This window comes from Theropithecus gelada, chromosome 20, assembly GCF_003255815.1.
Source record: "Theropithecus gelada isolate Dixy chromosome 20, Tgel_1.0, whole genome shotgun sequence".
NCBI classification, from domain to species: domain Eukaryota; kingdom Metazoa; phylum Chordata; class Mammalia; order Primates; family Cercopithecidae; genus Theropithecus; species Theropithecus gelada.
The window spans coordinates 47897239-47924594 of record NC_037688.1 but is presented as its reverse complement, the minus strand read 5'-3'; the positions used below and the strand labels follow the sequence as shown (position 1 = coordinate 47924594).

The 27356-nt window shown below is 53.8% G+C and overlaps 2 protein-coding genes across 10 annotated transcripts; one reads left to right on the top strand and one right to left on the bottom strand.

Moving 5' to 3' along the window:
- Positions 1-13472, top strand: ALG1 (ALG1, chitobiosyldiphosphodolichol beta-mannosyltransferase). 4 transcript variants are annotated; one of them, XM_025369411.1, is made up of 13 exons: positions 1-243; positions 1127-1204; positions 1329-1432; positions 3704-3852; positions 5424-5513; positions 5880-5990; positions 6715-6836; positions 7022-7060; positions 7712-7771; positions 8922-9032; positions 10557-10671; positions 11666-11741; positions 12669-13472. In XM_025369411.1, the coding sequence occupies exons 1-13, from the start codon at positions 36-38 to the stop codon at positions 12798-12800; spliced, it is 1395 nt and encodes a 464-aa protein (XP_025225196.1). In that variant the 5' UTR covers positions 1-35; the 3' UTR covers positions 12801-13472. The 4 variants fall into 4 exon arrangements, with proteins under 4 accessions (XP_025225196.1, XP_025225195.1, XP_025225198.1 ...); XM_025369410.1 differs by having other exon boundaries at positions 10554-10671; positions 12669-13282; XM_025369413.1 differs by having other exon boundaries at positions 30-399; positions 12669-13282.
- On the bottom strand, positions 12244-27356 carry EEF2KMT (eukaryotic elongation factor 2 lysine methyltransferase). Of its 6 annotated transcripts, XM_025369414.1 has the most exons (8): positions 27186-27356; positions 24997-25059; positions 21134-21214; positions 19416-19517; positions 18208-18341; positions 17860-18125; positions 16890-17039; positions 12244-13621 (listed from the first exon to the last, which is right to left on the bottom strand). In XM_025369414.1, the coding sequence occupies exons 1-8, from the start codon at positions 27279-27281 to the stop codon at positions 13521-13523; spliced, it is 993 nt and encodes a 330-aa protein (XP_025225199.1). In that variant the 5' UTR covers positions 27282-27356; the 3' UTR covers positions 12244-13520. The 6 variants fall into 6 exon arrangements, with proteins under 6 accessions (XP_025225199.1, XP_025225200.1, XP_025225201.1 ...); XM_025369415.1 differs by lacking the exon at positions 19416-19517; XM_025369416.1 differs by lacking the exons at positions 19416-19517; positions 21134-21214.

Sequence of the window (27356 nt, the reverse complement as noted above, 5' to 3'; positions counted from 1 at the left end):
AAGGGCGGTCACGTGACTGTTGCGGGCCCGCCAAGATGGCGGCGTCCTGGTTGGTCTTGCTGGCTCTGTGTCTGCTGTTGCCGCTGCTGCTGCTGGGAGGATGGAAGCGCTGGCGGCGGAGGCGGGCGGCCCGGCATGTAGTAGCCGTGGTGCTGGGCGACGTGGGCCGCAGCCCCCGTATGCAGTACCACGCGCTGTCTTTGGCCATGCACGGCTTCTCGGTGACCCTCCTGGGGTTCTGCAGTGAGTGGCCAAGGGTCTGGGAGGGAGGATGCTCTCTCATCCTTTGATCCTCGGTTCTAACCGCCCTGGGGAGTCGAGGCGGAAGTGCTCGTTTTGTCGCCGCCGTTGGGCAGCTCTCCGAGATTGGAGGAGCGGGTTCTGCCCAGCCTTTCCTGGGTGGATCACTAGGTATAGCCGGCGTTAATCTTGCCACGTGTCAGAAATGTGTTAAGTGAATCCATTGCGTGGTCTCACGTAATTCTCCTAGTAAGTGGAACCCAGGTGCATGGGACTCCAGGGCTAGTGCTGGTAGCTACGTCTGTGTGCAGCTACCCTTGTCGAGCTATGTCTGAGTTGACAGGATATCTCATTCCTCATCCCTCAACGCAGAGCTTTGCAGACAAATGTTTCGTTTGTTCTTCATGTCCATCTTTTACCCACAGTGTGCAGGGCAGCGGTGTCTGCTCCTTCATTATTCTCCATGTTGGTATCTTGAGAGGGTAGCTCAACCCCATCTCAGGGAGAAGTGGAAATAGCACTAGTTGCCTTTAATCCCTGTTTAGAGTCTGCTAGGGTGATGGGGTAGAGTGGGACTTCCTAGGGATGGCTCTGTGGTGGGAAAATTCCACTATCCAGATAATCTAGATTAGTTTAATTGAGCACGTACCCTTTGCCAGGCGTCGTGTGAAGTGAAGGTAGGTAAGATTCAGGCTCTCTCTCTGTGGGCTATCTAGAGGAAAATAATTGGCCGCATTCTCTGTTCTGGCTAGTGAGGAACAGAGAGAGGTTTTGAAATATTTTACTTTCCAAAACACTCTTCGTGCGTGATTCAGCCTGAGTTGGGAGATTATCTGACTTTAGATTGCTGCTTCTGGTACATTAAAGGGATCATTCTCATTTTCAGACTCCAAACCCCATGATGAGCTCCTGCGGAACAACAGAATTCAGATTGTGGGGCTGACAGAACTTCAGAGTCTTGCAGGTAGGATGCAGTCAACTCCAGAATCCTCTGAATCCGTGGGCTGGGGGCAGGGGGTGTTTGTTTGAAAAGCCTTGCAGATTGCCAGACACTCCTTTGGTAGTCACAGGTGTTTTCTGACTTGCAGTTGGGCCCCGAGTTTTCCAGTACGGAGTCAAAGTTGTATTTCAGGCTATGTACTTGCTGTGGAAGTTGATGTGGAGGGAGCCAGGTGACTATATCTTTCTCCAGGTGTGTATCAGCCTCTGCCTCCCTCTGTGAGAACCATGTTAATGGTTTATTTTCCAGCACAAATTAGTAATATATTGCATATTCATATGTGTGTGTGTGTATAAAAGTTTAAAGATGTGAATCTTTAAACATGCACAAATTGGTAATAAATTGCATATTCTTGTGTGTGTGTGTGTGTGTTGTGTGTATAGGCGTTTAAAGACATGAGTAGGAGCCTATGGTATGTGTCTATTTATGGCACCTGTCCATGCTGTCTGTGTCATTACAGTCTTACATTGTACTGACTGTGTATCTAAGTGTTTTCCATGTATTAACTCATTTAGTCCTCACAGTAACCCTAAGAAGTATTACATTTAGGTAATATAAGAACCTGTTTCTTAAGGTTGTTCTCATTTAGATGAGAAAACCTAGACCCAGAAAGGCTCTGTAAGTAGGCCATCGCCATACAGCTAGGAAGTGGTGGCATCAGGGGATTTGAACGTAGGTAGTCAGTCTGGTTCTGTAGTATATATATACACACATATATGTATACACACACACATACACACACACACACACACACACACATATTTTTTGAGACAGAGTTTCGCTCTTGTCGCCCAGGCTGGAGTGCAGTGGCGTGATCTTGGCTTACTGCAACTTCTGCCTCCTGGGTTCAAGCTATTCTCCTGCCTTAGCCTCCTGAGTAGCTGGGATTACAGGTGTCCACCACCACGCCCAGCTAATTTTTGTATTTTTAGTAGAGATGGAGTGTCGCCATGTTGGCCAGGCTGGTCTTGAACTCCTGACCTCAGGTGATCCGCCCGCCTTGGCCTCCCAAAGTGCTGGGATTACAGGCGTGAGCCACTGTGCCTGGCCTCTTGTTATACTTTTAACCTCTTCCCTTGATCACTTTTTTCTTTAAAAAATTTTTCTTTCTTTTCTAGCTGAAGAATACCTTTTTTTTTCTTTTTTCAAATCCATTTTTAACATATAGAAGCAGCTTCCTCTTTTATTTATTTTTATTTTTATTTATTATTATTTTTTATTTTTATTGTATTTTTCCTGAGATGGAGTCTCTCTCTGTTACCCAGGCTGTAGTGCAGTGGCACGATTTTGGCTCACCGCACCCTCCTGTGTTCAAGTGATTCTCCTGCCTCAGCTTCCTGAGTAGCTGGGATTACAGGCACGTACCACCATGCCTGGCTAGTTTTTGTAATTTTTTTTTTTTTAGTAGAGATGGGTTTTTGCTGTGTTGGCCAGGATGGTCTTGAACTCCTGACCTCAGGTGGTCCACCTGCCTCAGCCCCCCAGAGTGCTGGAATTACAGGTGTGAGCCACTGCGCCCCACACCTTCCTCTTTTAATAGGCAGCCTTGAATTCCAATATGTGATGTACCATACTACATGTATTTAGTCTCTTGTTAATGGATACTCAGATTCTTCCTGATTTTGTTTTTACTTTTACAAATAGTGCAGCTCCAAGCACAGTGAGCGTATGCCTTTTGCATAAGTCCAGTTTCTTTCTTAGGATAAATTCCTAGTAATGGAATTGTGTAGTCAAAGTTGATGCATTTTAAAGATGTGTATGGTATTGGATAGCTTTAGAGTAAGGTTGGGCCAGTTTGGCCACTGCTGAGTGGAGGTGCCTCTTCTCCCCCATGCTTACCATCACCAGCTGTTGTTAGACTTTTTTAGAATTTGCATTCTGACAGGTGACAAATGCCATCTCTTTGTTCTGTTTTTTGCCTCCTTGATTATTGATGATCTTGGACTTTTCAGGTTGGTTCTGTTTGTTTGGTTTTGTTTGTTTGTTTGTTTGTTTTAGAGACAGAGTCTAGCTCTGTCGCCCAGGCTGGAGTGCCGTGGCACAATCATAGCTTAACTGTAGCCTCATCCTCCTGGGCTCAAGTGATCCTACCTCCTCAGCCTTCTGAGTAGTTGGGGCTACAGGCGTGTCCCACCACCCCTGGCTAATTTTTAAATTTTTTGTAGAGATGAGGTCTCACTGTGTTTCCTAGGCTGGTCTTGAACTCCTGGGCTCATATGATCCTCATGCCCTGGCCTCCCAAAGAGTTGCGATTACAGGCATCAGCCACCGCACCTGGCCCATTGTGTTTCTTTTATGACTTTTTACACCTATTTTGGTGGTGGGAGGGTCTTTCTTCTGCTTATTATCAAGAGTGCTGTAAAGGTAATAGACTCATCACCATGTGTGTTGTGACTATTTTTACTTGGTTTATTGCCGAGCATGGTTTGGGTTTCCTGCTCTTCAAGTCTGTGTCTTTCCTAGAACCCCCCAGGTCTGCCTAGCATTGCTGTCTGCTGGTTCGTGGGCTGCCTTTGTGGAAGCAAGCTCATCATTGACTGGCACAACTATGGCTACTCCATCATGGGTCTGGTGCATGGCCCCAGCCACCCCCTCGTTCTGCTGGCCAAGTGGTGAGAGTCTGGGAAGAGGGTAAAATACCGTCCCCCAAACCACTCAAGGATGAGTGAGAAGAAGGGCCATTGTGGGCCTCCGGAAGCTGGTTCCTTGTGTGCTCTGCAGGAGGTGGGGTGAAGCTGGTGAATCAGGCCAAATGCTGGTTCCAAGTGATAGAAACAGGCCTCAGCAAAGGACCACATTTTTTGGCCCATGAAATGGAAGTGTCTGGGGAAAGGGTTGGTTTCGAGCTCAGCAGTGTCCCTGGGACCCAGCTCATGTCTGTCTCCACACTCCCTTCTGGTGGTGGTTCCCGGAGCTCTCCCAGCTCTCGTCCCCACCTAGGCTCAGTGGGGAGGGCAGCCCTCTCTGATCGGCTCATGTCGGTTACCTGCCTTCCTCTGATCTGCCCATTGAGGCCAGGGGGCAAGTGCTCCAGTAGAAGAGCTGGGTCTCAGGAGCATCCATATCCCATGGACAGAGGGTGTGTGAGAGCAGATTCCCAAATTGAAACCCAGGGCTGCTGTTGGGAGCTGGAGAAGTGGGCCACAGTTGCTGTAGCTGATGAGACAGGGAGGGAAGAAGGGCCAGTGGTAGCGGTGGGACGTGGAGCTGGGAAGGTCATCTGCTGTACCCCGAGCCTGACTATAACATGTCTGTTATACTCTGCACAGCCAGCCTTCATGTGCACATGCAGCCTCTGTGCATGTCCAGCCTCTGTGTGTACTTCCAGCCTTGGGCCACTGGCTGGCTGTGACCTTTGCCTTGATGAGTTTGTTCACTGGCAGTGGTGACAGCAGCAGCAAACAGCTCAATTGAGCAAACTGAGCAAAATGCTTAATGGTGAGCACCTGCTGCATGCCAGTCCTCCGGCCAAGACCTTTTTGTATTTTACCTCGTTCAATCTCCATGCACCTTAGGAGGGTGTACCTTTTACAAGTTAGGAAACTGAGGCTGAGAACGATTACACGTCTTGCCACACAGCTAAGTGTAAGGACCAAAATGTCGTCCCAGGCAACCCCATTTCTGAGCTTTCTCCGCATCTTGAGAGAGGAACAGGCCATGATACCCTGGCGGCGATACCGCTCATGCCCTGTTCCGGCTCTCCCCTGCGATCAGGGCTCAGTCTCCATTAGGAGAGAACGTGTACAGCGTTCACTGAATCCCTTTGCCCCACGTTGAGAGCAAGCCGTAGCCTTACAGCCTTTGCAGTGGTAGCACAGGGTGGCTGAGATCCACTAGTGAGGCCTTTTACAGCAAGAGAGAGGATGTCCACTTTGGCAGTGATACACAGTGTCCTTTTATTGATTTTTTCAATTTGTATGTATTTATTTGAGGCAGAGTCTTGCTCTGCTGCCCACGCTGGAGCGCAGTTTCCTTTCAAAGTGATTGTATTTAAGCCAACAAATGACACAACATAAAGAAAGGTGTATACAGCATAAAGAAAGAGCACTGGCACAGGTGGGACTCAGGGAGTACAGACTCTCCCAGCTCTGCGGCCTTTTCTCTATTGAGGGATGTCGAGTCACGTGGTGGTGGTAGCGGAGGCCTGTCTATGGCTCTGCTGACTGCTAATCCCTCTTTTCAGGTACGAGAGGTTCTTTGGGCGCCTGTCCCACCTGAACCTGTGCGTTACCAATGCCATGCGGGAAGACCTGGCGGAGAACTGGCGCATCAGGTACCAAGGCCTGGGACTACGGCGGCCTGGGAGAGGCACAGGGCCCCTGATTGGCTGCAGTGAGAGCTGCCTTGCCTGCTGTGGCCGTGCTGGCGAGGCAGTTTGAAATACTGAGGGCCTGGGAGGTGGTCCCTGGTTTGGGGAAGCCAGAGAAGGAAGGGGCAGAGTTTCTTTCCCAGCCAGCCAGGAGGTCCAGGCAGTTTTGGTCCTAGGATGTCTCTGCATTCCCAAGTAATTGCAAGGCTTCTTGTCATCGTCTGAGATTTGGATTCCCCAAGCATCCTTCTTTTCCTGGAGCCTCTGAGTCCTCTATCCCTGAGGCCTTTCTTCAGCCCTCCCAATAGCCCCGCCGTGATTTCATTGCAGGGCTGTGACTGTCTACGACAAGCCGGCATCTTTCTTTAAAGAGACACCTCTGGATCTGCAGCACCGGCTCTTCATGAAGCTGGGCGGCACGCACTCTCCGTTCAGGGCCCGGTAGGTCTCCCATCCTCAGCTGCCTTCTCTCCTGCTTGCCACTGCCCTGGGCTCTCCCCTTCTCCCTGAAGACCTGGGAACCCACTCATCCACGGGTTGGCAAACTAAGGCCACAGGCCAGTCTCCTGCTTTTGGAAATCAAGTTTCACTGGGACACAGCACACTCATTCCCTTCTGAGTTGTCTGCAGCCGCCTTTGAACGACAACAGCAGAACAGAGAACCTGTGGCCCACAAAGCCTGAAGTATTTACTCTCTGGCCCTTTAAGAAATGTTTGTGGACCCCTGCGCTGTCTTACTCTCCTGCCAGTGGGTTCCCAGGCCTGTGGCAGGATCTGTGGACCTGTGTGTCCCCTGGGGTGTCTCATGGGGCTGAGAAGGGAATCTTTGTGCAGGTCCACACACCCTGAGGTGTGCCCTGGGTAAGCTGGGGTGGTGTGGGAGGGCACCCCAGCACCCTCATCTTGAGTCCAGGGGATGATAAGACAGTAAGTCCCATGAGGAAAGGAATGAGTCAGTCTTGTTTGCTGTTGTAACCTTAGCACCCAGCAACAATATTAGAGAAAGCAAGCCCGGGCCTCAGATGGCAGGGGTGGCCTGGTACTGCTGATGCGGCCGGGCACCCCAACCTTTCGGAGCCTGCAGGCCTCACCACAGCAGAGATGCCCGTCCTGGGTCCTGGGCCTGCTCTGTGGCCTCTCACAGGCTTTTTTCCTGCTCCTTCAGCTCAGAACCTGAGGATCCAGCCACGGAGCGGTCGGCCTTCACAGAGCGGTACGCTGGGAGCGGGCTGGTGACGCGTCTCCGCGAGCGGCCGGCCCTGCTGGTCAGCAGCACGAGCTGGACAGGTCTGCACGACCCCTGGGGCACTTGGGGTTGGTGTGACGGGCACCTGGCCAACCTGTGTTCTCCTCACCCCTGCCAGTCCTGCATGCCCCCACCCCACCACGGTCTCAGTGAGAAGGGGAGGGCATGTGAGCTGGAAGAGGGGTGTCTAGAAACAGGCCCCTGACATTCAGTTCTCTTCTTGCAGAGGACGAAGACTTCTCCATCCTGCTGACAGCTTTAGAAAGTAGGTGTGTGGCTGCGGTGAGGAGCTCTGGGTTTGTTGGGGGCCCCTGAGCTGTGAGCTGCTTGCCTTGCCTGCAGCACGTTCCTGTCCTGGTCCCCTGGGTGGGGCAGCCTGGGGACAGCAGGGGTGGTGGAGGTGGGCTGCTATGAATCCCCACTGGGTCACTGAGTGACCAGGCTCTCAGGCTGAAATGCCCCCTCCAGGAGAGTGTCTCACAGAGCCTGGTGGCCTCCCCGCCAGAGCAGTGCCCTTTCTCCGCCTGACCAGGTGACTCTGGCTATTGTTTATTTAAACATTTTTTTTCTGAATGGGCGTGGTGGCTCACACCTGTAATCCTAGAACTCTGGGAGGCCGAGGCAGGCAGATCACCTGAGGTCAGGAGTTCGAGACCAACCTGGCCAACATGGCGAAACCCTGTCTCTACCAAAAATACAAAAATTAGCCAGGTATGGTGGCGGGCACCTGTCATCCCAGCTACTCGGGAGGCTGAGGCAGGAGAATCACTTGAACGCGGGAGGCAGAGGTTGCAGTGAGCTGAGATCGTGCCACCGCATTCCAACCTGGGTGACAGAGCGAGACTCTGTCAGAAAAAAAAAGAAAAAAAATTCTATCACAAATTCCATGTAGACTTGTTTCTTTTTTTAAACACAGAGTTTGAACAACTGATTCTTGATGGACACAACCTTCCTTCTCTCGTCTGTGTGATAACAGGTACCGCCTGGGACCCTGGGTGTCTGTTTGGCTGGTGGATGGCGGACGGGGAGGGGCACGCAGCCTTTATCCTGCGCTTCCCATGATCTTATCTCCTTAATCCTCACTGCAGCTCTCTGCCATAGGGTCTTATACTGCTTGGCATGGGGGAAACTGAGGCTCAGAGGGTTTCATAGCCGGGCAGGGAGCCCAGATTTGAATCTGCAGATAACAGTCTTTTACTTTCTCAGTAGTTTTGAAGCATCTCTTTGTTGTTGTTGTTACATCACTGGTGTCTTTTTTTTTTTTTTTTTTGAGACAGAGTCTCTGTCACCCAGGCTGGAGTGCAATGGCGCAATCTCGGCTCACTGCAACCTCCGCCTCCCATGTTCCAGCAATTCTCTTGCCTCAGCCTCCCAAGTAGCTGGGATTATAGGCACCCTCCACCACACCCAGCTAATTTTTGTATTTTTAGTAGAGATGGGGTTTCACCATGTTGGCCAGGCTGGCCTCGAACTCCTGACGTCAGGTGATCTACCCACCTTGGCCTCCCAAAGTGCTGGAATTACAGGCACGAACCACTGTGCCTGGCCACGTCATTGGTGCCTTAACCAAGCCTCTTTTAATTTTTCAAACGGAAGAGCCCCTGTCCCACAGTGACTGCTTCTGAGCACTTTTGAGGTGATTCAGTGAAGAAGGAGAAAAGCAGAAGCGGTGTGGGAAGAGGCACGGTCTGGGCCAGCTACTGGTCCTGCTCTCCTCCCTCCTCTGGCCTCTAGGCTGCCAGGAGTAGCTTGGAACCCACGCCATGTGCTCTGGGGGCTGTGGCAGGGCAGGGGGAGCCTTCGTGTCCCCTGTGCACACCCCAGACAAAAGGCTGGGTCCATCTAGTGGGCGGTCAGGTGCCAGGCCAGTGCTTGCCCCGCTGTGTTTGCAGCCCGAGGCAGCTGGCTGCAGGTGCAGGGCTGTGCCTCAGGGGTCAGGGTGCACACCCCTGCAGGGCTTGGGGCTCCTGGGTTGCTTCTGGAAGGACCCGGATGGGGCCTGGCTGGAGCTGCCGAGGGGTGGGGCTTCTGGGAAAGGGATCCCTCCTAGGGGGGAGTCTTGGGCTTGGGGCCATGTGACAGGGACAGAGACGGGTCCGTGGCAGTGTCTGCTCTTCTCTGTGAAGGCAAAGGGCCTCTGAGGGAGTATTACAGCCGCCTCATCCAGCAGAAGTGTTTCCAGCGCGTCCAGGTCTGCACACCCTGGCTGGAGGCCGAGGACTACCCCCTGCTTCTAGGTGAGAGGCCGGCAGGAGGCTCAGGAGGAGGTGGGGCCTTCAGTGGGGGAAACAGGTGGGTGGAATGGAATTTTCCTGAAAAGGTGGCTCTGGAGGCCACTTGGGGACAGGGCCTGGCCTGCTGCTGAGACCTCTGGCTGAACTCCCTGGAGGAGGCTACTTCCTGGTGTGCCAGCCCCTCCCTGCCAGGTGACCCCAGAGGCTGTTTACTAAGGGGTTTGAGGAGGCCACGTCCTTTCAGCCTGCGACGCCCTCCATTCAGTCCTCTTCCTTCCCGCAGGAGGGCCGGGCCTCGGGTTCGGGCCACTGTTGCCCAGGTGTGGGAGGGCAGTGGCTTTGGGAGGTACAGGGACAATGTGTCAAACAGCGTCGCCTCTCCCAGTGAGATGGTTCTCCCCTGCCCCCGTCTCTTTCCCGTTGATTTCTCCAAGTGGGGAGTCGGCTTGGTCCTGATGTGTCTCTAGAGCCGCATCTTCCAGCCTTGAGTGAGCAGAGCAGTTGGAGGCTGAGGGCCTTTTCCTGGCAGGACTCTCTAGCTAGTCTTTTTTTTAGACAGTTTCGCTCCGTCGCTTATGCTGGAGTGCACGATCTCAGTTCATGCAACCTCTGCTCCTGGGTTCAAGCGATTCTCCCACCTCAGCCTCCTGAGTAGATTACAGGATTACAGGAACCCGCCACAACACCTGGCTTATTTTTGTATTTTTAGTCGAGACAGGGTTTCACCATGTTGGCCACACTGGTCTTGAACTCCTGACCTCAAGTGATCCTCCTGCCTTGGCCTCCCCAAGTGCTGGGATTCCAGGCGTGACCCATCACGCCTGGCCCTGGCTAGTCTTTAGAAATGTTAAGCTATTTGGCTTTATTTTCATGGTGACAGCTGGTTTGTGGTGGGTGTGCTGTGGTTTATTATTATTATTATTATTTTGAGACGGAGTTTCGCTGTTGTAGCCCAGGCTGGAGTGCAATGGTGAGATCTTGGGTCATCTCTACCTCCGCCTTCCTCGGTTCAAGCGATTCTCCTGCCTCAGCCTCCCGAGTAGCTGGGATTACAGGCACCTGCCACGATGCTCGGCTGATTTTGTATTTTTTTTAGCAGAGATGGGGTTTCACCATGTTGGCCAGGCTGGTCTTGAACTCCTGACCTCAGGTGATCCGCCCGCCTTGGCCTCCCAAAATGCGGGGATTACAGGTGGGAGGTGAACCTGGGAGGTGGAGGTTGCAGTGAGCCAAGATTGTGCCACTGCCCTCCAGCCTGGGTGACAGAGTGAGACTGTCTCAAAACAAAACAAAACAACAACAAAAAAACCAAATTATGGTTACGTAGAAAAAGTGTCAACTTATATTTTCAGATGTCCCAGCCAGGCCGTGTGGCTGCTTGGCCAGCTTAAGCCACTTGTGTTTGGTGCTGTCGGGGGCCTTTTCCGATTTTCACTCCCCTTGTGGGGTGTTGCCTTACTGTGCTGGGAGGATCTGTGTTCCCAGGGCAGAGGCCAGCGCTCTCACCGCACCCCTCTTGCCTAGCAGGGTCGGCAGACCTGGGTGTCTGTCTGCACACGTCCTCCAGTGGCCTGGACCTGCCCATGAAGGTGGTGGACATGTTCGGGTGCTGTTTGCCTGTGTGTGCCGTGAACTTCAAGTGGTAGGAGCAGAACCCGAATCTTTCTGGGGATAGCTTCGCAGATCCACCGCTGAGGGGGACGCAGTGCAGAGCGAGCTGCCCACAGTGAGGCCCTGCCCCTCGGTCAGTGCAGCACACACTGGAGGCCACTAGGAGGAGCCCTGCGGTTCCTGTGGCTGGGCTTGAGCCTCACTGAAGTCGTTGCTTCCATTTAGAGCTCGTGTTACATTTAGGTTGATGCAAAAGTAATCACGGTTTTTGCCACTAAAAATGGCAATTACTTTAGCACCAACCTAATATGAAAAAAAAGCATCTTAAATACTAGAACTGCACTTGGGGCTTTTGCTCCTAGAGTAGAATTGGCGGGAATTGCCTGCAGGCTTACATGGTTTTGTTTGTTTCTCTCCCGCCATGTCCCTTTTGGCCAAGCTCACATGGTGGGTTTGAATCAGCTAAATGAGTGTCATGCTCTGGCCTCACTCCACCCAGCACAGACGGGTGTTTGGAAGGGCGGTGTTAGAAGAGATTCTAGAAGTAGTAGCCCCGGCGCAAGCTGAGTCCTTGGCCCCTGCTCAGGAGCCTGCCCCTGGATGGGATTCAGGGATATGCGCCCCTCGTGTGAGGCTGAGCTCAGGGAAATGTGGGGATCATACCTGGTGCCCTAGAAAGGTCATCTTTTATGTGCTGAGCCAGTCCCCAGGGGGTTGCCTTTCCTTGTTCCATGGCCATGGAGTTAAGAAAAGCATGCAAAAATAATTCTTCAGTCCGTGAAGAGCATCCAGCACAGAAGGTACAAACCCTCCTTAAGGCTCCCTCCTTAAATCGGTTTGGCCATTTTGATGTGCAACCCTCCCAGGCCTTTATACCCTTCAGATGCCAGATCTCAGAACTAGCTCCCGGAAACCACACCCCCAGCCTGGCCTGAGTGTGGTGGGGGGGTGGGAGCCCAGGCGGGCACCCCAGGGTCTGGTGTCTTCTGCAGGCAGCTCTGAGGCTCCCTTGGTTCTCCCTGCAGTTTACATGAGCTGGTGAAGCATGAAGAAAACGGCCTAGTCTTTGAGGACTCAGAGGAACTGGCAGCTCAGCTGCAGGTAGCCACGTCTGCCACATGCCAGGGTGGGGAGGGTTGTGGAGACTGGCACCGAGCCACGCTCCCTGATTCCTGCTTCCCACAGCCAGGGTGGGACCATGTGGGGTCTGGCGGAAAAGCTAGGGAGGGAGCAGAGGTCACAGAGGCTAGCTGGGGAAAGTTAGGACACGCCCCCACCTGTCCTCTGGAGTTACGGAGCTGACACTCCACAAATGATGCTGGAGCCGGTGGGCCGGGCTGCAGTTCAGGAAGTGATCAGGATCAGGTAGGCGGGCAAAGGGAGCTTCTGGGACCCGCCTTGAAAGATGAGGGGAATTCTGCAGAGGTTACTTGTTTCTTGTTGCAAAAAGTAACACATCATTCTTGCCAACAGAATGATTGGCAGGATTTTCAGTAAAGGTCCAGGTCGGAAGTCATTTAGACTGGGTCCCCCAGTCTCTGTCAGAACCATGGGACTCTGCTGTGGTGTGAAAGTAGCTACAGATCATCTGTAGATGAAGGGGTGTGGCTTTGTTCCAATAAAACTTTATTTACAGACAGGCTGTGGGCTGGATTTGGCCTGCAGGCTGTAGTTTGTGATCCTTGATTCAGACAGTTTAGCAAGGCTGAAAAGAACACTGACACCCCCTTGTTACGCACAGATGTGTGGGACTGTGTTGGCCAGAGGCTGAGAGGAGGGTGCTCCAGGGGAAGGCACAGCATGTAGAGGCCGGGAGGTGCTCCAGGGCACCAAGTGTGGGAAAGTGGGATATGTGGGAGTTTCCAGAAAGCGTGATGTCAAAGTGGAGGCGGAGCGCTGCTGGGGCGTGAAGGGTCTGGAGTCCAAGTGAGGGAGTTAGGGGCTGGGGAGGGGGTGTTGCTGGCTCAGGGACCTGGGATGGGGTGGGGACAGGCAATGAAGTAAGCTCTGCTCTTTATTTTTTCGCAGATGCTTTTCTCAAACTTTCCTGATCCTGCGGGCAAGCTAAACCAGTTCCGGGAGAACCTGCGGGAGTCGGAGCAGCTCCGATGGGATGAGAGCTGGGTGCAGACTGTGCTGCCTTTGGTTATGGACACATGACTCCTGGGCCAGAGGCTAAAACCCCAGGACCCCGGCTGCCCTCTCTACAGCTTCTTGGGAGTCTCAGGGCAAACCCTTTCAAGCAGCGCCTCCCAGTGGCCAGTAGCTGAAATGACGGCAGTGGTGCCGCCTGGTGAATGAATTGGTTGGGACCCCGGAAGCTGTGGTTGGCCCTGATTTCTTTGGAGGCTCGGAAACATTTCCTCTCTTCTGTTCTTCACGCCCCATGCCCCTGCTAGCGTATTACTGTTCTGTGACTTCCCCATGACCTCTGCAGGACTCCTCCTCCTGTGTTTGGTCTCCAGGTGTCGCCTTTCTGCCGTGTTCCTAACGTTTTGATTCCTGGCACCGTAAGCCCAGGGATGTGGCAGCTGCAGCGGGCTTGGCTTTGTGAGGAACCGAGTGTGTCCATGTTGGGGGACATCATACTTGATACACACGTTTTTATTTGCGCAAAGAAAATGCTATTTCTGGAGCCAGAATTTTCATGTCTGATTTATGGTGATTTTCTTAAGAACTAGAACTGCTGGCAGAAAGGGGACACCCCCACGCTTAGACAGCCGATGTCTTATTAGAGGGCAGTTTGTGGTTCCTGGTTTGGAATTTAACATTTTTCAAACATTCCAGTCCACTGAAAGTTTTATCCGCTTTCCCATATAAAAATTCTTCCCACGATAGTGACTTGATTCTCACAGTCACGTTGGAAGGCGTGTGTGAGGCCTACAGTGTGAGGTTCAGAATTGCCATTTCCAAGTGCTCTTCGTAGGGAAACAGCTTCTGGTCATGACGAGGTTCGGCCTCCCATCTGATCCCAGCCCGGCCTAGAAACAGAGCACATGTGTTTCAGGATGGCGGTGTTTGGGGACAGGACATTAGCTTATTGTGTGGGGCTGCTAGAACAGGCCTGGCGAGGCGGGGGGGTGTCCAAGTCAGGTTACTTGGTTCACAGGTTCACAGGCCCACCCAGGTACCTAGAATTGGCCTCCAGGATGGGAACAGAAATCTGGTTTTGCATAGAAGTGGCTAGCAGCAGGCACCGTGCCGCTCTCCACACTCTGCCCGTGTCTGCCCCAGTGCTTGGCACAGCGGGACAGAAGCAGAGATCTGAATCTACATCTACCTGGCTGCTCAGTCGATCCACTCTTCACAAAGCTTAGAAAGCGGCCGGGCACAGTGGCTCACGCCTGTAATCCCAACACTTTGGGAGGCCGAGGCAGGCGGATCACCTGAGGTCAGGAGTTCGAGACCAGCCTGGCCAACATGGTGAAACCCCATCTCTACAAAAATACAAAAATCAGCCAGGTACGATGACAGGTGCCTGTAATCCCAGCTACTCAGGAGGCTGAGTCCGCCTCAAAAAAATAAAAGAGGCTGAGGCAGGAGCATCACTTGTGGCCATGTGTTCAGGACCCCATCTCTACAAAATAAAAAAACTACTGGCATGGTGGCACGCACCTGTCATCCCAGCTGCTTGGGAGGTGGGAGGATTGCTAGAGCCCAGGAGTCGAGGCTGTGGTGAGCAATGACCGTGCCACTGCACTCCAGCCTGGGTGACAGAACAAGATCGTATCTCAAAAAAAAAACGAAAATCACTCTGGCTACTGGCTCTTCAGGCATCTATGCTTATCAGAACACCAGCCCCTTCTAAGCATTGTGTGTGTGTGGTTTTGTTTTTTGGGTTTTTTTTAATTTTTTTGTTTTCTTGAGATGGAGGCTCGCTCTGTCACTCAGGCTGGAGTGCAGGGGCGCAATCTCGGCTCACTGCAACCTCTGCCTCCCAGGTTCAAGTGATTTTCCTGCCTCAGCCTCCTGAGTAGCTGGGATTATAGGCGTGCACCACCACGCCTAGCTAATTTTTGTGATTTTAGTACAGATGGGGTTTCACTGTGTAGGGCAGGCTGGTCTTGAACTCTTGACCTCAGGTGATCCACCCACCTCAGCCTCCCAAAGCCTCAGCCTCTTACAGTGTTGGGATTACAGGCGTGAGATGCTGTGACCCAGGATGATTTTCATTTACAGTTTTTTGTTACGAGTGGAAAATGCGTATTTATAAAAATGAAGTAGTACAGACATGAACGTGTAGAAGTCTCTATCATCCTTTTGTTAACGTGTATATCAGGGATGTCCAATCTTTTGGCCTCCCTGGGCCACACTGGAAGACGAAGAATTGCCTTGGGCCACACATAAAATACACTAACGTTAGCAATAGCTGATGAACTAAAAGAAAAATCACAAAAAACCCTCATACTGTTTTAAGAAAGTTTACAGATTTGTGTTGGGCTGCAGATTGGACAAGCCTGCCATATATATATTCTAGGTTTTCCTCTATAGGTCTACTAATGTGAAAATGATTATTGTGACAAATGTTTTTTTTGACATGAAGTCTTGCTATGTTGCTCAAGGTGGCCAGAAACTCCTGGGCTTCAGCCATCCTCCTGCCTCAGCCTCCTGAGTAGTTGGGAATATAGGTACTCACAACCATGTGTGGGTGATTATTATTATTTCTTAAACAAAAATGGGGCTGGGCGCAGTGGCTCATGCCTGTAATCCTAACACTTTGGGAGGCTGAGGTGGCAGATCACTTGAGGTCAAGAGTTCAAGACCAGCCTGGCCAACATGGCAAAACCTCGATTCTACAAAAAAATACAAAAATTAGCTGGGCGTGGTGGCACGCGCCTGTAGTCCCAGCTACTCAGGAGGCTGAGATGGGAGGATAGCTTGTACCTGGGAGGTGGGAGGTTCCAGTGGGCTGAGATCGCACCACTGCACTCCAGCCTGGGCAATACAAAGCCAGACTCTGTCTCCAAAAAAAAAAAAAAAAAGGTGGGTGGGGGCTTATACCATATGTGCTGTTTGGCACTGCTCTTTTCACTTAAACCATACTGCAGGTATTTTTTCACATAAGTATCTGAAGAAAGACTTCCTTTTTTTTTTTTTTTTGCTTTTTTGAGACAGGGTGTTGCTCTGTTGCCCAGGCTGGAGTGCAGTGGTGAGATCACGGCTCACTGCAGCCTCCACCCCCCAGGCTCAAGCCACCCTCCCACCTCAGCCTCCCGAGTAGCTGGGACCACAGGCGTGTGCAACCATGCCTGGCTAGTTTTGGTATGTTTTGTAGGGATGGGGTCCCACTATGTTGCCCAGGTTGGTCTTGAACGCCTGGGCTCAGGGAGTCCTCCTGCCTTAGCCTCCTGAAATGCTGGGAGGACAGGCCTGAGCCCCGTGCCTGGCCAGCCTGCTGTGCGAGGTCGTGCGGGACTCTCGTGGAACCCAGTGTGCCTTCGTGTGCTGGCTTGTTTGTTGACTCTGTAGTTAACAGGCTGCCCATGTGGACAGGCGTTGGGTCGTCTGTCTCTGTGTGCAGGCAGAGGCTGCTGCGGGTGCATCTGTGCGCACGGTTGCCAGGAGGGGCTCTGCTCGGGGAGTTGGGGCAAAGGCTGGTGGCATTGGGGGGCATGGGTGTAGTGTGGAGGCGCGGGAGCCAGGCGGCCGGGCTGCAGTCTGCGGGAGCTCGGGAGTCGCCTGGCCTCCGTGTGCCCTAGTGTCTTTGTTAGAGAGATGGTACAATGACAGCACACCCTCACAGGTGCTGGGGGCTGACAAATGTCAGTTCTGAGCACAGTGGCTGGCCCACTGTGGGGCCAGTTCCCCTTCTCTATAGTCACCCTGCTCGTCCTCTACTGACTGGGTGCTCAGGACAGTGGCATGGCGGATCTGCCTGTACAGCCTGTGCTCCAGCGTCCTGCAGGCCACAGCTGTGTCCAGCCCTGACCCCGACTGCCTCTCCCACCACCTCCATTTTATAGATGAGGAAACCGAGGCCCAAGGGCTTAGGGAACTCTGCTCCGAAGCACATAGTAGGGCTGCTGGGCTCAGACCCTCCCTCCCTGTGCTGAGCTGCCCTCCTCCTGCCCCAAGCCCCTCCATGACCTGAGCCCACCCTGCTCGCCAGCCCTCTGCCTAAGTTCCCCGCATGGCGTGGGGCTGTGGGGCATCCTAGCTTTTCCCCGGTGCCAAGTTCTTTCACTTCCACTGGAGTCTTGAAGGGACAGCTTGGGGACCCTGCAGGCCCAGGAGGGCGTGGGGGCTCACCTAGTTCGGTGGTGAACAGCTGGCATGTCTCCGGGTTGCGGACAGTGAAGGCCACGTAGACCTCAGGAGCCCGCTGGTGCTCCCGGCAGGCAGCCAGCCTCCGCAGGACCCCGACCAGCGACACGATGGCTTCTGGACAATACAGCACATCTACAGTGAAAGCTTCAGGTTACTGAAAGGGACCAGCGGAACGTTCCAGGTCATGCTGACCTCAGCCGCAGGGCGAGGCCAGAGAGGCAGCGGTCATATGAGACTATTAGATGCCATCTGACCATTTGTGCCATTAGATGGAAACGCAGTTACCCGGGTGAAAAAGGAGAACCCTTAGTAGAGAAAGCTGCAAAAGACCAAAGCAAAAGAAAAAGTCTCCAGACTCACTGGTGTTCCTTAAAAAACAGCTCTGGTTCTCAGCCTATCTAGAGGGCTCTGAATGATGCAAAGCCTGACCCTGGTGTGAACGTCGTGTTTCAGGCGTCTGCCGATTTGTGTGCTGGCTTGCAGGGGAGGGCCTGTGTCCCTGGCCACTGCCGGGCCTGTGGTTTCAGGGCTGGGACCCAGGGTCACAGGCAGAACTCTGTTCGACCAGAGGGGACTGAGTGTGCCGGCAGAGGCGAGGGGTTTTCGGTGGCCCAGCCAAACACCACCTTCTCTCACGGGCCCTGTCCTTGTCCCAGAAGTGGTTGTTTTCCTCCTGTGGTCTCTGAAGGACACGGGGCATGGCTCTGGGACACAGCCATGTGGTGACGACTGTAACGGGAGTATGCCTGTCCCCAACAAGGGCTGTGGCTTCAAGGTCACCTTAAGAGGCACCCCTGTCCTTGGATGTCACCCTGGAGGCCCAGAGTAACTCTTCTGGAAGCCCCATCATGTCCATGCCCGACAGCGTCCCTTGTTCCCTTTTCCCAGAGCCAAGAGCTGGGTGGAGCTGCAAGGACACCGCCTGCGCGGGGTGCCCGGGGCTGGGCATTACCTGCTGCGATGACAACATCTGGCTGGAAGGCAGACAGCTGATGGACCGTTGTGACGTCCCAGTCCAGCTGGGCCACTGTCACCCTGGGGCTGTCTAAGTTAGCAGTGATGTCTGCCTCTAACGAGAGGCCATTGAGAAGGACATTCCCTCGGAGCTGCTCAAGGACCCGGCTGTGACAATCGCTGAAGATGTATGCCCGGGGGCGGCACATCTTGCAGATGGCCAGGCCTGTGAGGCCGGCGCCACTGCCAAGCTCTAGGACAGTCCTGGCAGAAGGAAAGCGGACCGTGTCTGCGACTGCACCGGGGTAAGCCTGCCTCGGTGCCCCGCCCTGTGCCCCAAGGTCACCTGTCAGTGAAGGCTGCTGGGTTCTCGATGGCCCATTCTGCAAGGTAGAGGGCAGCATCCCATGTGACCAGGCCCGTGGTGCCGTGGGAGATGATGGCTGTGCTCTCGGAGAGCGTGACCGAGCCTTCCGAGGGCTGCGCCGAGAGAGGGCGAGAGAATCAGTCAACGATCAGAAGACAAGTGGCTTAGAAGACAAGTAGCCATCCACCCCATGACTGAATAAACCATGACAGGACCAATCACCACTCAGCAATGAGAAGCAGCTAACTGTTGACATGCCAACAGCTTGCACAGGCCTCAAGGGTATCATGCGGTGTGAGAGATGCTCATCTCAGGCCACACAGGATTCCATTCATCGAACATTCCTGAGACGATGGAATTCTGGTGATGGAGCACAGGTCAGTGGTGGCCAGGGAGGGGCCAGGTATGGCTATGAAGGGGTGGCTGCCTTGTGATGATTCGGTGTGCTATGTTTTTCCTTTGTGGTTTTCTGTATCTATGTTTTATCTTATTTTTTTTGAGATGGATTCTCGATCTGTCACCTAGGCTGGAGTCAGTGGCGCGATCTCGGCTCACTGCATCCTCTGCCTCCCAGGTTCAAGCGATTCTCCTGCCTCAGCCTCCCAAGTAGCTGGGATTACAGGCGCCTGCTACCACGCCCTGCTAATCTTTGTATTTTTAGTAGAGACGGAGTTTCACCATGTTGACCAGGCTGGTCTCGAACTCCTGACCTCAGGTGATCCGCCTGCCTCAGCCTCCCAAAGTGCTGGGATTACAGGCGTGAGCCACCGCGCCCGGCCTAATTTTTGTATTTTTAGTAGAGACAGGGTTTCACCATATTGGGCAGGCTGGTCTCGAACTCCTGACCTCAGGTGATCCACCCGCCTTGGCCTCCCAAAGTGCTGGGATTACAGGCGTGAGCCACCATGCCTGGCCCTGTCAAGTATTCTTTGAGGACTGGGCATTAGGTCTTTGTGAAGCAGGTAGTGTGTGTTACCTACTGCACAAATGCCCAACAACCCCAAGAGACATGCTGTTGTTGAAGTGCTTGATTTACAGACAGGGAAACTGAGGCTAAAGGAGGTTAACAGACCTCATGTCTAAGACTGCAGAATGGGTGAGTCAGGATTTGAACCCACACTCGTGTTTTCACTTTGTGCAGGAAGGGTATCTGGGCTGTGAGGGGGAGGAGGGTGCTCTTCTCATACCAGCAAATAGCTCCGGTGGCCCTGGGGGGACTCCTCGGCCATCAGGGTCTCCGCCAGCGCCTCGTACAGCTCGTCCAGAGGCTCTGTGTGGACAGCCTCGTGCTGGGGGCAGACAGAGTGAGAGCTTGTTTGCTTTCGTTCTAATCTGTAAAAATGGCCAGATGATTTTCACCAAGTTGGGAGGGGAGATTTGGGACGGAATGGTGTAATACTGGCCAGGTGGCATATAAAATATTCACTTTGCTGGGTGTGGTGGTGTGTGCCGATAGTCCCAGCTACTCTAGAGGCTGACATGGGAGGACTGCTTGAGCCCAGGAGTTTGAGGACAGCTTGAGCAACAGAGACCTTGTCTCTAAAAAAAAATAATTCACTAGCTAGGGAAACCTGGATGGGAGGGCCTTCAACAAGAGGTGCTGAGAGGGTAGGGTTAGGGTAGTCTAGGGCAGGAGACAAGGATTCCGTGAGAGCTGTTGCGTGACCATGACAGAGCTCTGTGTTTGGATCAAACACAGAGAGGAGGAAAACAAAAGGTGCTATTAAGTGCGCCCAGGCAGAGCTGGGAGGGCGGCCCATGCTGCAGGCCGTGGCTGTCAGCAGGTGGCTTCTCCACGGCTGGCCCCGGCCTACGATTCACAGGGCAGCAGCAGGGTACACTGGGTGACTGCTGCCCTCTCCTGGTGGCACAGGGCAGACCTGCTGGGGACCACAGATGTACCCTTTGGGAAGGACTAGGGAGAAAGCGGGTATTGGAGAAGCAGGGGATTGTTTATTTGCTACAAGTGTGGCCCTTTTACTCAGCAGGTCTGCTACTGCCTACTGAGGAACGGCCTCTCTGACATCCTCCCTAATGTCAAACCATGTTCGGGCCCATCTTTAAAATCCATCCTAGGCCAGGCGCAGTGGCTCATGCCTGTAATCCCAGTACTTTGGGAGGCCAAGGCAGGTGGATCACCTGAGGTCAGGAGTTCGAGACCAGCCTGGCCAACATGGTGAAGCTCTGTCTCTACTAAAAATACAAAAATTAGCCAGGCGTGGTGGCGTGTGCCCGTAGTCCCAGCTTCTTGGGAGGCTAGGCACGAGAATTGCTTGAATCCAGGAGGCAGAGGTTTCAGTGAGCCAAGATTGTGCCTCGGTACTCCAGCCTTGGCAACACAGTGAGGCTCTGTCTCAAAAAAATAAAAAAATAAAAAAATAAAAAATAAAATCCATCCTGAATCAGTCAGGAAAGAGCTGATTCCAGCAGGATCACTGCGGAGAATTCACCAGGGGAACTAGTTCCAAAGGTATGTTAAGAGCTAAACCTTCCAACAGGGGCCCGTGGCGCAACCCAGAGACGGACAAGAACAGCAAACTCCAAACCCTTCGGCGGGCAGGACAGAGGGTGTGGGCAGGCAGGACAGAGGGTGTGGGCGAGGGTCCCAGGGCCGCGGGCTGGGCCAGCCTGGTAGGAATGAGAATCCATATGCTAGGAGCTGGGGCCCCGGAGAAGCAGCTGCTGCGGAGACCCCAGGAGGCAGCGTGAGGGCGAGACGCTGGCCTCCCCTTATTCCCACCCTGCACTGTCTCCCATGGGTCACACCCAGCTGCAGCCAGTTGCCTGGGAGGCACCTGCCATGCTGGGGTCTGCAAAGCAGGCCCAGGGCCCGGGAAGGACGGGGGCTCCAGCACGCAGCTGGCTATGCTGTCCGGCTACTGGTCGGACACTGCCGATAACTGACCTTTTTGATGAGTTCTGAGAGAAAGCACCGGGCATACTTGACTGACGGCGGGTGCTTCACACACACAGGGTGCTTCACAGTCTACGGCAAAGGACAGAACGTTGGTTGCTGGGGAGACCCCGTCTGAAGTCTCCTATGAGCTTCAAGCCAACACAGCAGAGGGCAAACTCCGGGCTACCCAATCCCTCAGCAAAGATGTAGATGGACACAGCGTTCTGGCCCCACGCGTCTGAAGTTTGTCTTAAGATATAAGCCGTTTCCTAAAAATGCTTCTGCTGCAGTGGCACAGGCTATGGCCTGTTTCTTTTTTTTTTTTTTTGAGACAGAGTCTCCCGCTGTCGCCCAGGCTGGAGTGCAGTGGCCGGATCTCAGCTCACTGCAAGCTCCGCCTCCCGGGTTCACGCCATTCTCCTGGCTCAGCCTCCCGAGTACCTGGGACTACAGGTGCCCACCACCATGCCCGGCTAGTTTTTTGTATTTTTAGTAGAGACGGGGTTTCACCGTGTTAGCCAGGATGGTCTCGATCTCCTGACCTCGTGATCCGCCCGTCTCGGCCTCCCAAAGTGCTGGGATTACAGGTGTGAGCCACCGTGCCCGGCCGCTATGGCCTGTTTCTAACGCCCATTCTGAGCAGGAACACAGGGCATGTGGGCCTAACCACCTCCCTCCCAGGGGAGCCAGTGTGAACCAGGGTTTGCAGGAAGGACAGTCGCCAACTGTCTGGCTGTATGAAAGAGGCGGGAAGGCCCACTGGGCACCTGCTCTCTTGGAGCGTGTGTCCCTGGGGACAGGATGGACGGGGAGGGGACTCTCAGGGTGATATTCCAGCTAAAGCCGAGAGAAGCCAAGCGCAGGACGAGCAAGTTCCAGGCAGCGGGAACAGCCGGTGCAAGCTCCGAGGTGGCCATGGCCTGGCGCTTGGAAAGGAGGGCAGAGGGACTGGTGTAGCAGGAGTGGGGACGGTAGGAAAACAGGAGCCTGGAGGGAGGGAGGAGATGGTCCACAGTGCCTGCTGGCTGGGAGGGACGCAGATTCTGCCCAAGGGCAGCAAAGTACCCCATGTAACACACAGGCCCTTCAGGCTGGTGCTGGTTTTTCATTTTTTTTTTTTTTTTTGACACAGAGTCTTGCTTTGTTGCCCAGGCTGGAGTGCAGTGGCACGATCTTGGCTCACTGCAGCCTCTGCCTCCCAGGTTCAAGCTATCCTCCTGCCTCAGCCTCCTGAGTAGCTGGGACTATAGGTGTGCACCACCACGCCCAGCTAATTTTTGTATTTTTAGTAGAGATAGGGTTTTGCCATGTTGGCCAGGCTGGTCTCGAACTCCTGACCTTAGGTGATCTGTCCACCTCAGCCTCCCAAAGTGCTGGGATTACAGGTGTGAGCCACTGTGCCCAGCCTTTTGCTGGGTTTTAAAGCAGCTCTCCCTACATTTCATGTTTCACCACCTACGACGGTGAGGCTCAGGGTGAAACTCAGAGCAGGGTGCGAGATAACTTCAGGTATCTCCATGCTCGAAGCCCTGACCTACTGTATTGCTCCGAAAGTCTTCCCTGCTGTGGCTGTATCTTTTCCATGTGGATGATCTTGGTTCACTTCTAGCACAGGAATTCTTAACCAGGGCTCCCAGGATGGGCTGGGTGGGTGGGGGTGGAGGATGTCTGCCTCCCCTGAGTTTGTATGGAAAATGTATTCTTTTGATGCGCGTCTTTCTGGGAGGGAGTCTATTGCTTTGTCTTTTCAGAAGGGCTCATGGCCCTTCGAAGGTGAAGACCCAGGATGCAAGGTGATCTGCACTTGGCCCACAAGGCCAGGGTCAGGCTGTGGCTGGGCCGGGTGGTGATCCTGCCTCTCACCTGCATGCAGATGTACTTGAGTCCAAACCCCACCCTGGGTAAAGCNGAGTCTCCCGCTGTCGCCCAGGCTGGAGTGCAGTGGCCGGATCTCAGCTCACTGCAAGCTCCGCCTCCCGGGTTCACGCCATTCTCCTGGCTCAGCCTCCCGAGTAGCTGGGACTACAGGTGCCCACCACCATGCCCGGCTAGTTTTTTGTATTTTTAGTAGAGACGGGGTTTCACCGTGTTAGCCAGGATGGTCTCGATCTCCTGACCTCGTGATCCGCCCGTCTCGGCCTCCCAAAGTGCTGGGATTACAGGTGTGAGCCACCGTGCCCGGCCGCTATGGCCTGTTTCTAACGCCCATTCTGAGCAGGAACACAGGGCATGTGGGCCTAACCACCTCCCTCCCAGGGGAGCCAGTGTGAACCAGGGTTTGCAGGAAGGACAGTCGCCAACTGTCTGGGTGTATGAAAGAGAGGCGGGAAGGCCCACTGGGCACCTGCTCTCTTGGAGCGTGTCCCTGGGGACAGGATGGACGGGGAGGGGACTCTCAGGGTGATATTCCAGCTAAAGCCGAGAGAAGCCAAGCGCAGGACGAGCAAGTTCCAGGCAGCGGGAACAGCCGGTGCAAGCTCCGAGGTGGCCATGGCCTGGCGCTTGGAAAGGAGGGCAGAGGGACTGGTGTAGCAGGAGTGGGGACGGTAGGAAAACAGGAGCCTGGAGGGAGGGAGGAGATGGTCCACAGTGCCTGCTGGCTGGGAGGGACGCAGATTCTGCCCAAGGGCAGCAAAGTACCCCACGCAACACACAGGCCCTTCAGGCTGGTGCTAGTTTTTCATTTTTTTTTTTTTTTTTTGACACAGAGTCTTGCTTTGTTGCCCAGGCTGGAGTGCAGTGGCACGATCTTGGCTCACTGCAGCCTCTGCCTCCCAGGTTCAAGCTATCCTCCTGCCTCAGCCTCCCGAGTAGCTGGGACTATAGGTGTGCACCACCACGCCCAGCTAATTTTTGTATTTTTAGTAGAGATAGGGTTTTGCCATGTTGGCCAGGCTGGTCTCGAACTCCTGACCTTAGGTGATCTGTCCACCTCAGCCTCCCAAAGTGCTGGGATTACAGGTGTGAGCCACTGTGCCCAGCCTTTTGCTGGGTTTTAAAGCAGCTTTCCCTACATTTCATGTTTCACCACCTACGAGGGTGAGGCTCAGGGTGAAACTCAGAGCAGGGTGCGAGATAACTTCAGGTATCTCCATGCTCGAAGCCCTGACCTACTGTATTGCTCCGAAAGTCTTCCCTGCTGTGGCTGTATCTTTTCCATGTGGATGATCTTGGTTCACTTCTAGCACAGGAATTCTTAACCAGGGCTCCCAGGATGGGCTGGGTGGGTGGGGGTGGAGGATGTCTGCCTCCCCTGAGTTTGTATGGAAAATGTATTCTTTTGATGCGCGTCTTTCTGGGAGGGAGTCTATTGCTTTGTCTTTTCAGAAGGGCTCATGGCCCTTCGAAGGTGAAGACCCAGGATGCAAGGTGATCTGCACTTGGCCCACAAGGCCAGGGTCAGGCTGTGGCTGGGCCGGGTGGTGATCCTGCCTCTCACCTGCATGCAGATGTACTTGAGTCCAAACCCCACCCTGGGTAAAGCACGGGCCCACTTATGTCTAGAAGAGACAGGAGTGGGCAGGACAGGTCTCATGTATGCAAAAAAGAAAGTCTCTGAGCATCTCCCAAATGCTAGAAGCTGTTTTGCACCTGTCATCTCTCTTTTTGCCCTGGATGTGGATGGTTTAAAAAACATTCCCTAGATTCCCCCCTCTCATGCAGATTTTTGTATATTCTGATGTCTCTGTCTAAGTCTTAGATAGAAAACGAAAGAGCTGGAGCTGTCGGAGGTGCTGACACCCGCCTGCAGTGCTGACTCAGTGGGTTTGTTCTTTGAACAGGGTACAAGCACACCTGTGGTTCTTCTAGCAGGTCTTCCGGAGAGATTCAGGAGGCAGGGTCATGAGTCTGAGGGACTCTGGGATTCTTACCTTCTGCAAAATATCCCGCAGCAGCTCAGAATCTGATGAGTCTCTTAACTTTGCTTCTAAGCTCTGTGTGGAGGGGAGAGAGAAATCTCAAGGGCGCATTCACAGGAACATTAAACACGCAATAGAATGTGCTGGCAAAGCGTTGTGTGATCTCTCCCTGGGGACGTGGAGCCAGTTGGAAGTGGAAGCCACAGCGGCTGAAAGCCTGACCTTCAGATGTTGCAGGGTGCACCTGGATGAGTCACAGGAAGAAGGCTAGAAGACTGTCTCTTGGCCGCATTAGTCCTGGCTACTTAGCTGCCGCCCGGGTCATGGGCCACCTCCCTGGTTGCACGGGTCAGCCAGGAATTACCAGGGCAGCCATGGCACCAGGGTTTGATGGGCTTGCCATCTGAGTTAAAGTGGAAAGGCACAATGTGCCTATATCAGCCTGGATGACATTGTCCTCTTACAGCGGCCTCAAGCCCAGCAATGAGCTTTGGCTCCCGAGTTAGGCAGTTCATATGTGTCTTGGCTCATATGCGACACAGGGCAAGGCACTTCATTGCTTCAGAGCTCCATCCATGCCGTAAAAGGCCCTACAAGACCTGGTCCTAATCCCTCTCTCTGGCCTGTTCTCCCTCACCCCTGGCCCACCCTGCTCACTCCACTCCAGCTACACTGGCTGCTTTGCTGTTGTTCCTCAACCACCGCTGGCTTGTTCCACCACAAGGCCTTTGCATATCCCGTTCCCCAAGCCGTTCCCATGCCTGACTGCTTCACCACTCAGGCCCCAGTTCAAATGTCACCTCTTTGAGGAAGGCTTCCCTGATGCCCTGACTTTGGTGACTCTTCTCCCCAGTTGCTCCATTCACCATTTCCCTGTTTTATTGGCTTTAAAGCCACTTCTGGTCCTTTCTTGTTTATTCATTTATTTGTTTATTCTCTGGCTCTCCCATGCAAGCAGAGCCTCATCTGTCATGGGTACTGCTGATCCATGGTGCCTGGCTCACGGAAGGCATTTATTAAACATTTGGAGACTGAATAAAAACACTACTTAACACCAACATGCATTTCCCATGAGCTAGGCACTGATCCACAGGCTTTTGTACTCAACCCTGAGAGGTAGGTGTCATTATATCCCCCATTTTATTAATAAGAAAACAATAGCACACAGAGATGCAGTCACTTGCCCAAGGTCACACACGGCCAGGGACTGGGCCGGGATTGGAAGCAGGCAGGCTGCCTCCTGGGTCTGAACTCTCAACTACTGCACCCGAATCAAACAATCCCTCTGGTCAAATGTGAGTGATAACAATAGTACCCACCTCGTGGGTGTTCAGGGTGAGCCCATCAGCATTCAGCGTGGGCATGTGAACAAATTATAGTCAACACTGAATGGAGACCTATGATGCTTTTATGAAGGTTTCTATTTTGGGTTAAAAATGCACAAATTTCTCCAGACCAGAAATGATCTCTGAGTGCTAAATATTTTATGTCAATGGAATAACACAAATGATTAAGCACCACCCCATAAAATGGGGCAGACCCAGGGAGGAATAGATATCCAAACTGCCTCATCCCAGTGAGCTCACCGCACATGAATTACAAATGGGGCCGGGTGCATTAAGCCCCTCTGCTGGCAGAAGGGAGGCTGCTGCCTGCCATGAGCCTGTGCTGTGGATGGCAGGTCCCCAAGGCGACGAGAGGCCACCCCCTCCCTTCTCTGTCTCTTCCATCACAGGCGTGAGAGCCTCAGCGCATGAGCCGATTCTGTGCAGTGCTCGATGTACAGATGAGAACACTGAGCCACGAGGGACAGCCTGTGATCTGGTCACCGCGCTCGGGAGAACGTGGTTACCCGCGGTCCTGAGGGCGCTGACTTTTTAGAATGGGCGAGGGCAGCTGTGTCCCAGTGACCAGAACGATTACTGCCTTTAAAAAGTGAAAACGATCGTGAACTGTACCCCACACCGAGCGCGCGTCGGCCCCCAGCCGACCGTGGAGCCGCCCCCAGCCTCCGCCGCAGGAGGGGTGCGAGCGACTCTGGCCAGGCCCCGGGGACGGGGACCGGGACGCGCGGCCCTGAGTGTCGGGAGCCCAGGCACTCACGTGGCGGGAGCGCCGGGGGCTTCAGCACGGAGACCCGTCCCGTCTGCCCCTGGACTCCCCCGCGCCCCGCGGGCCTCTCCGCGCTCCCCGCCGCCCACCTGCCAGGGGAAGGAGCGCAGCGCGCGCGCCGCCAGGAAGCGGCGCTCGAAACTCTGCAGCAAGAGTTCGGTCCCCGCATCCTCCTCCGGCGCCATGACGTGGGCGGGGCCGCGGCGTTGCTGGGAGACCGGGCGGAAGCCGGGCCTGGACTGAAGAAGGGGCAGGCCCGA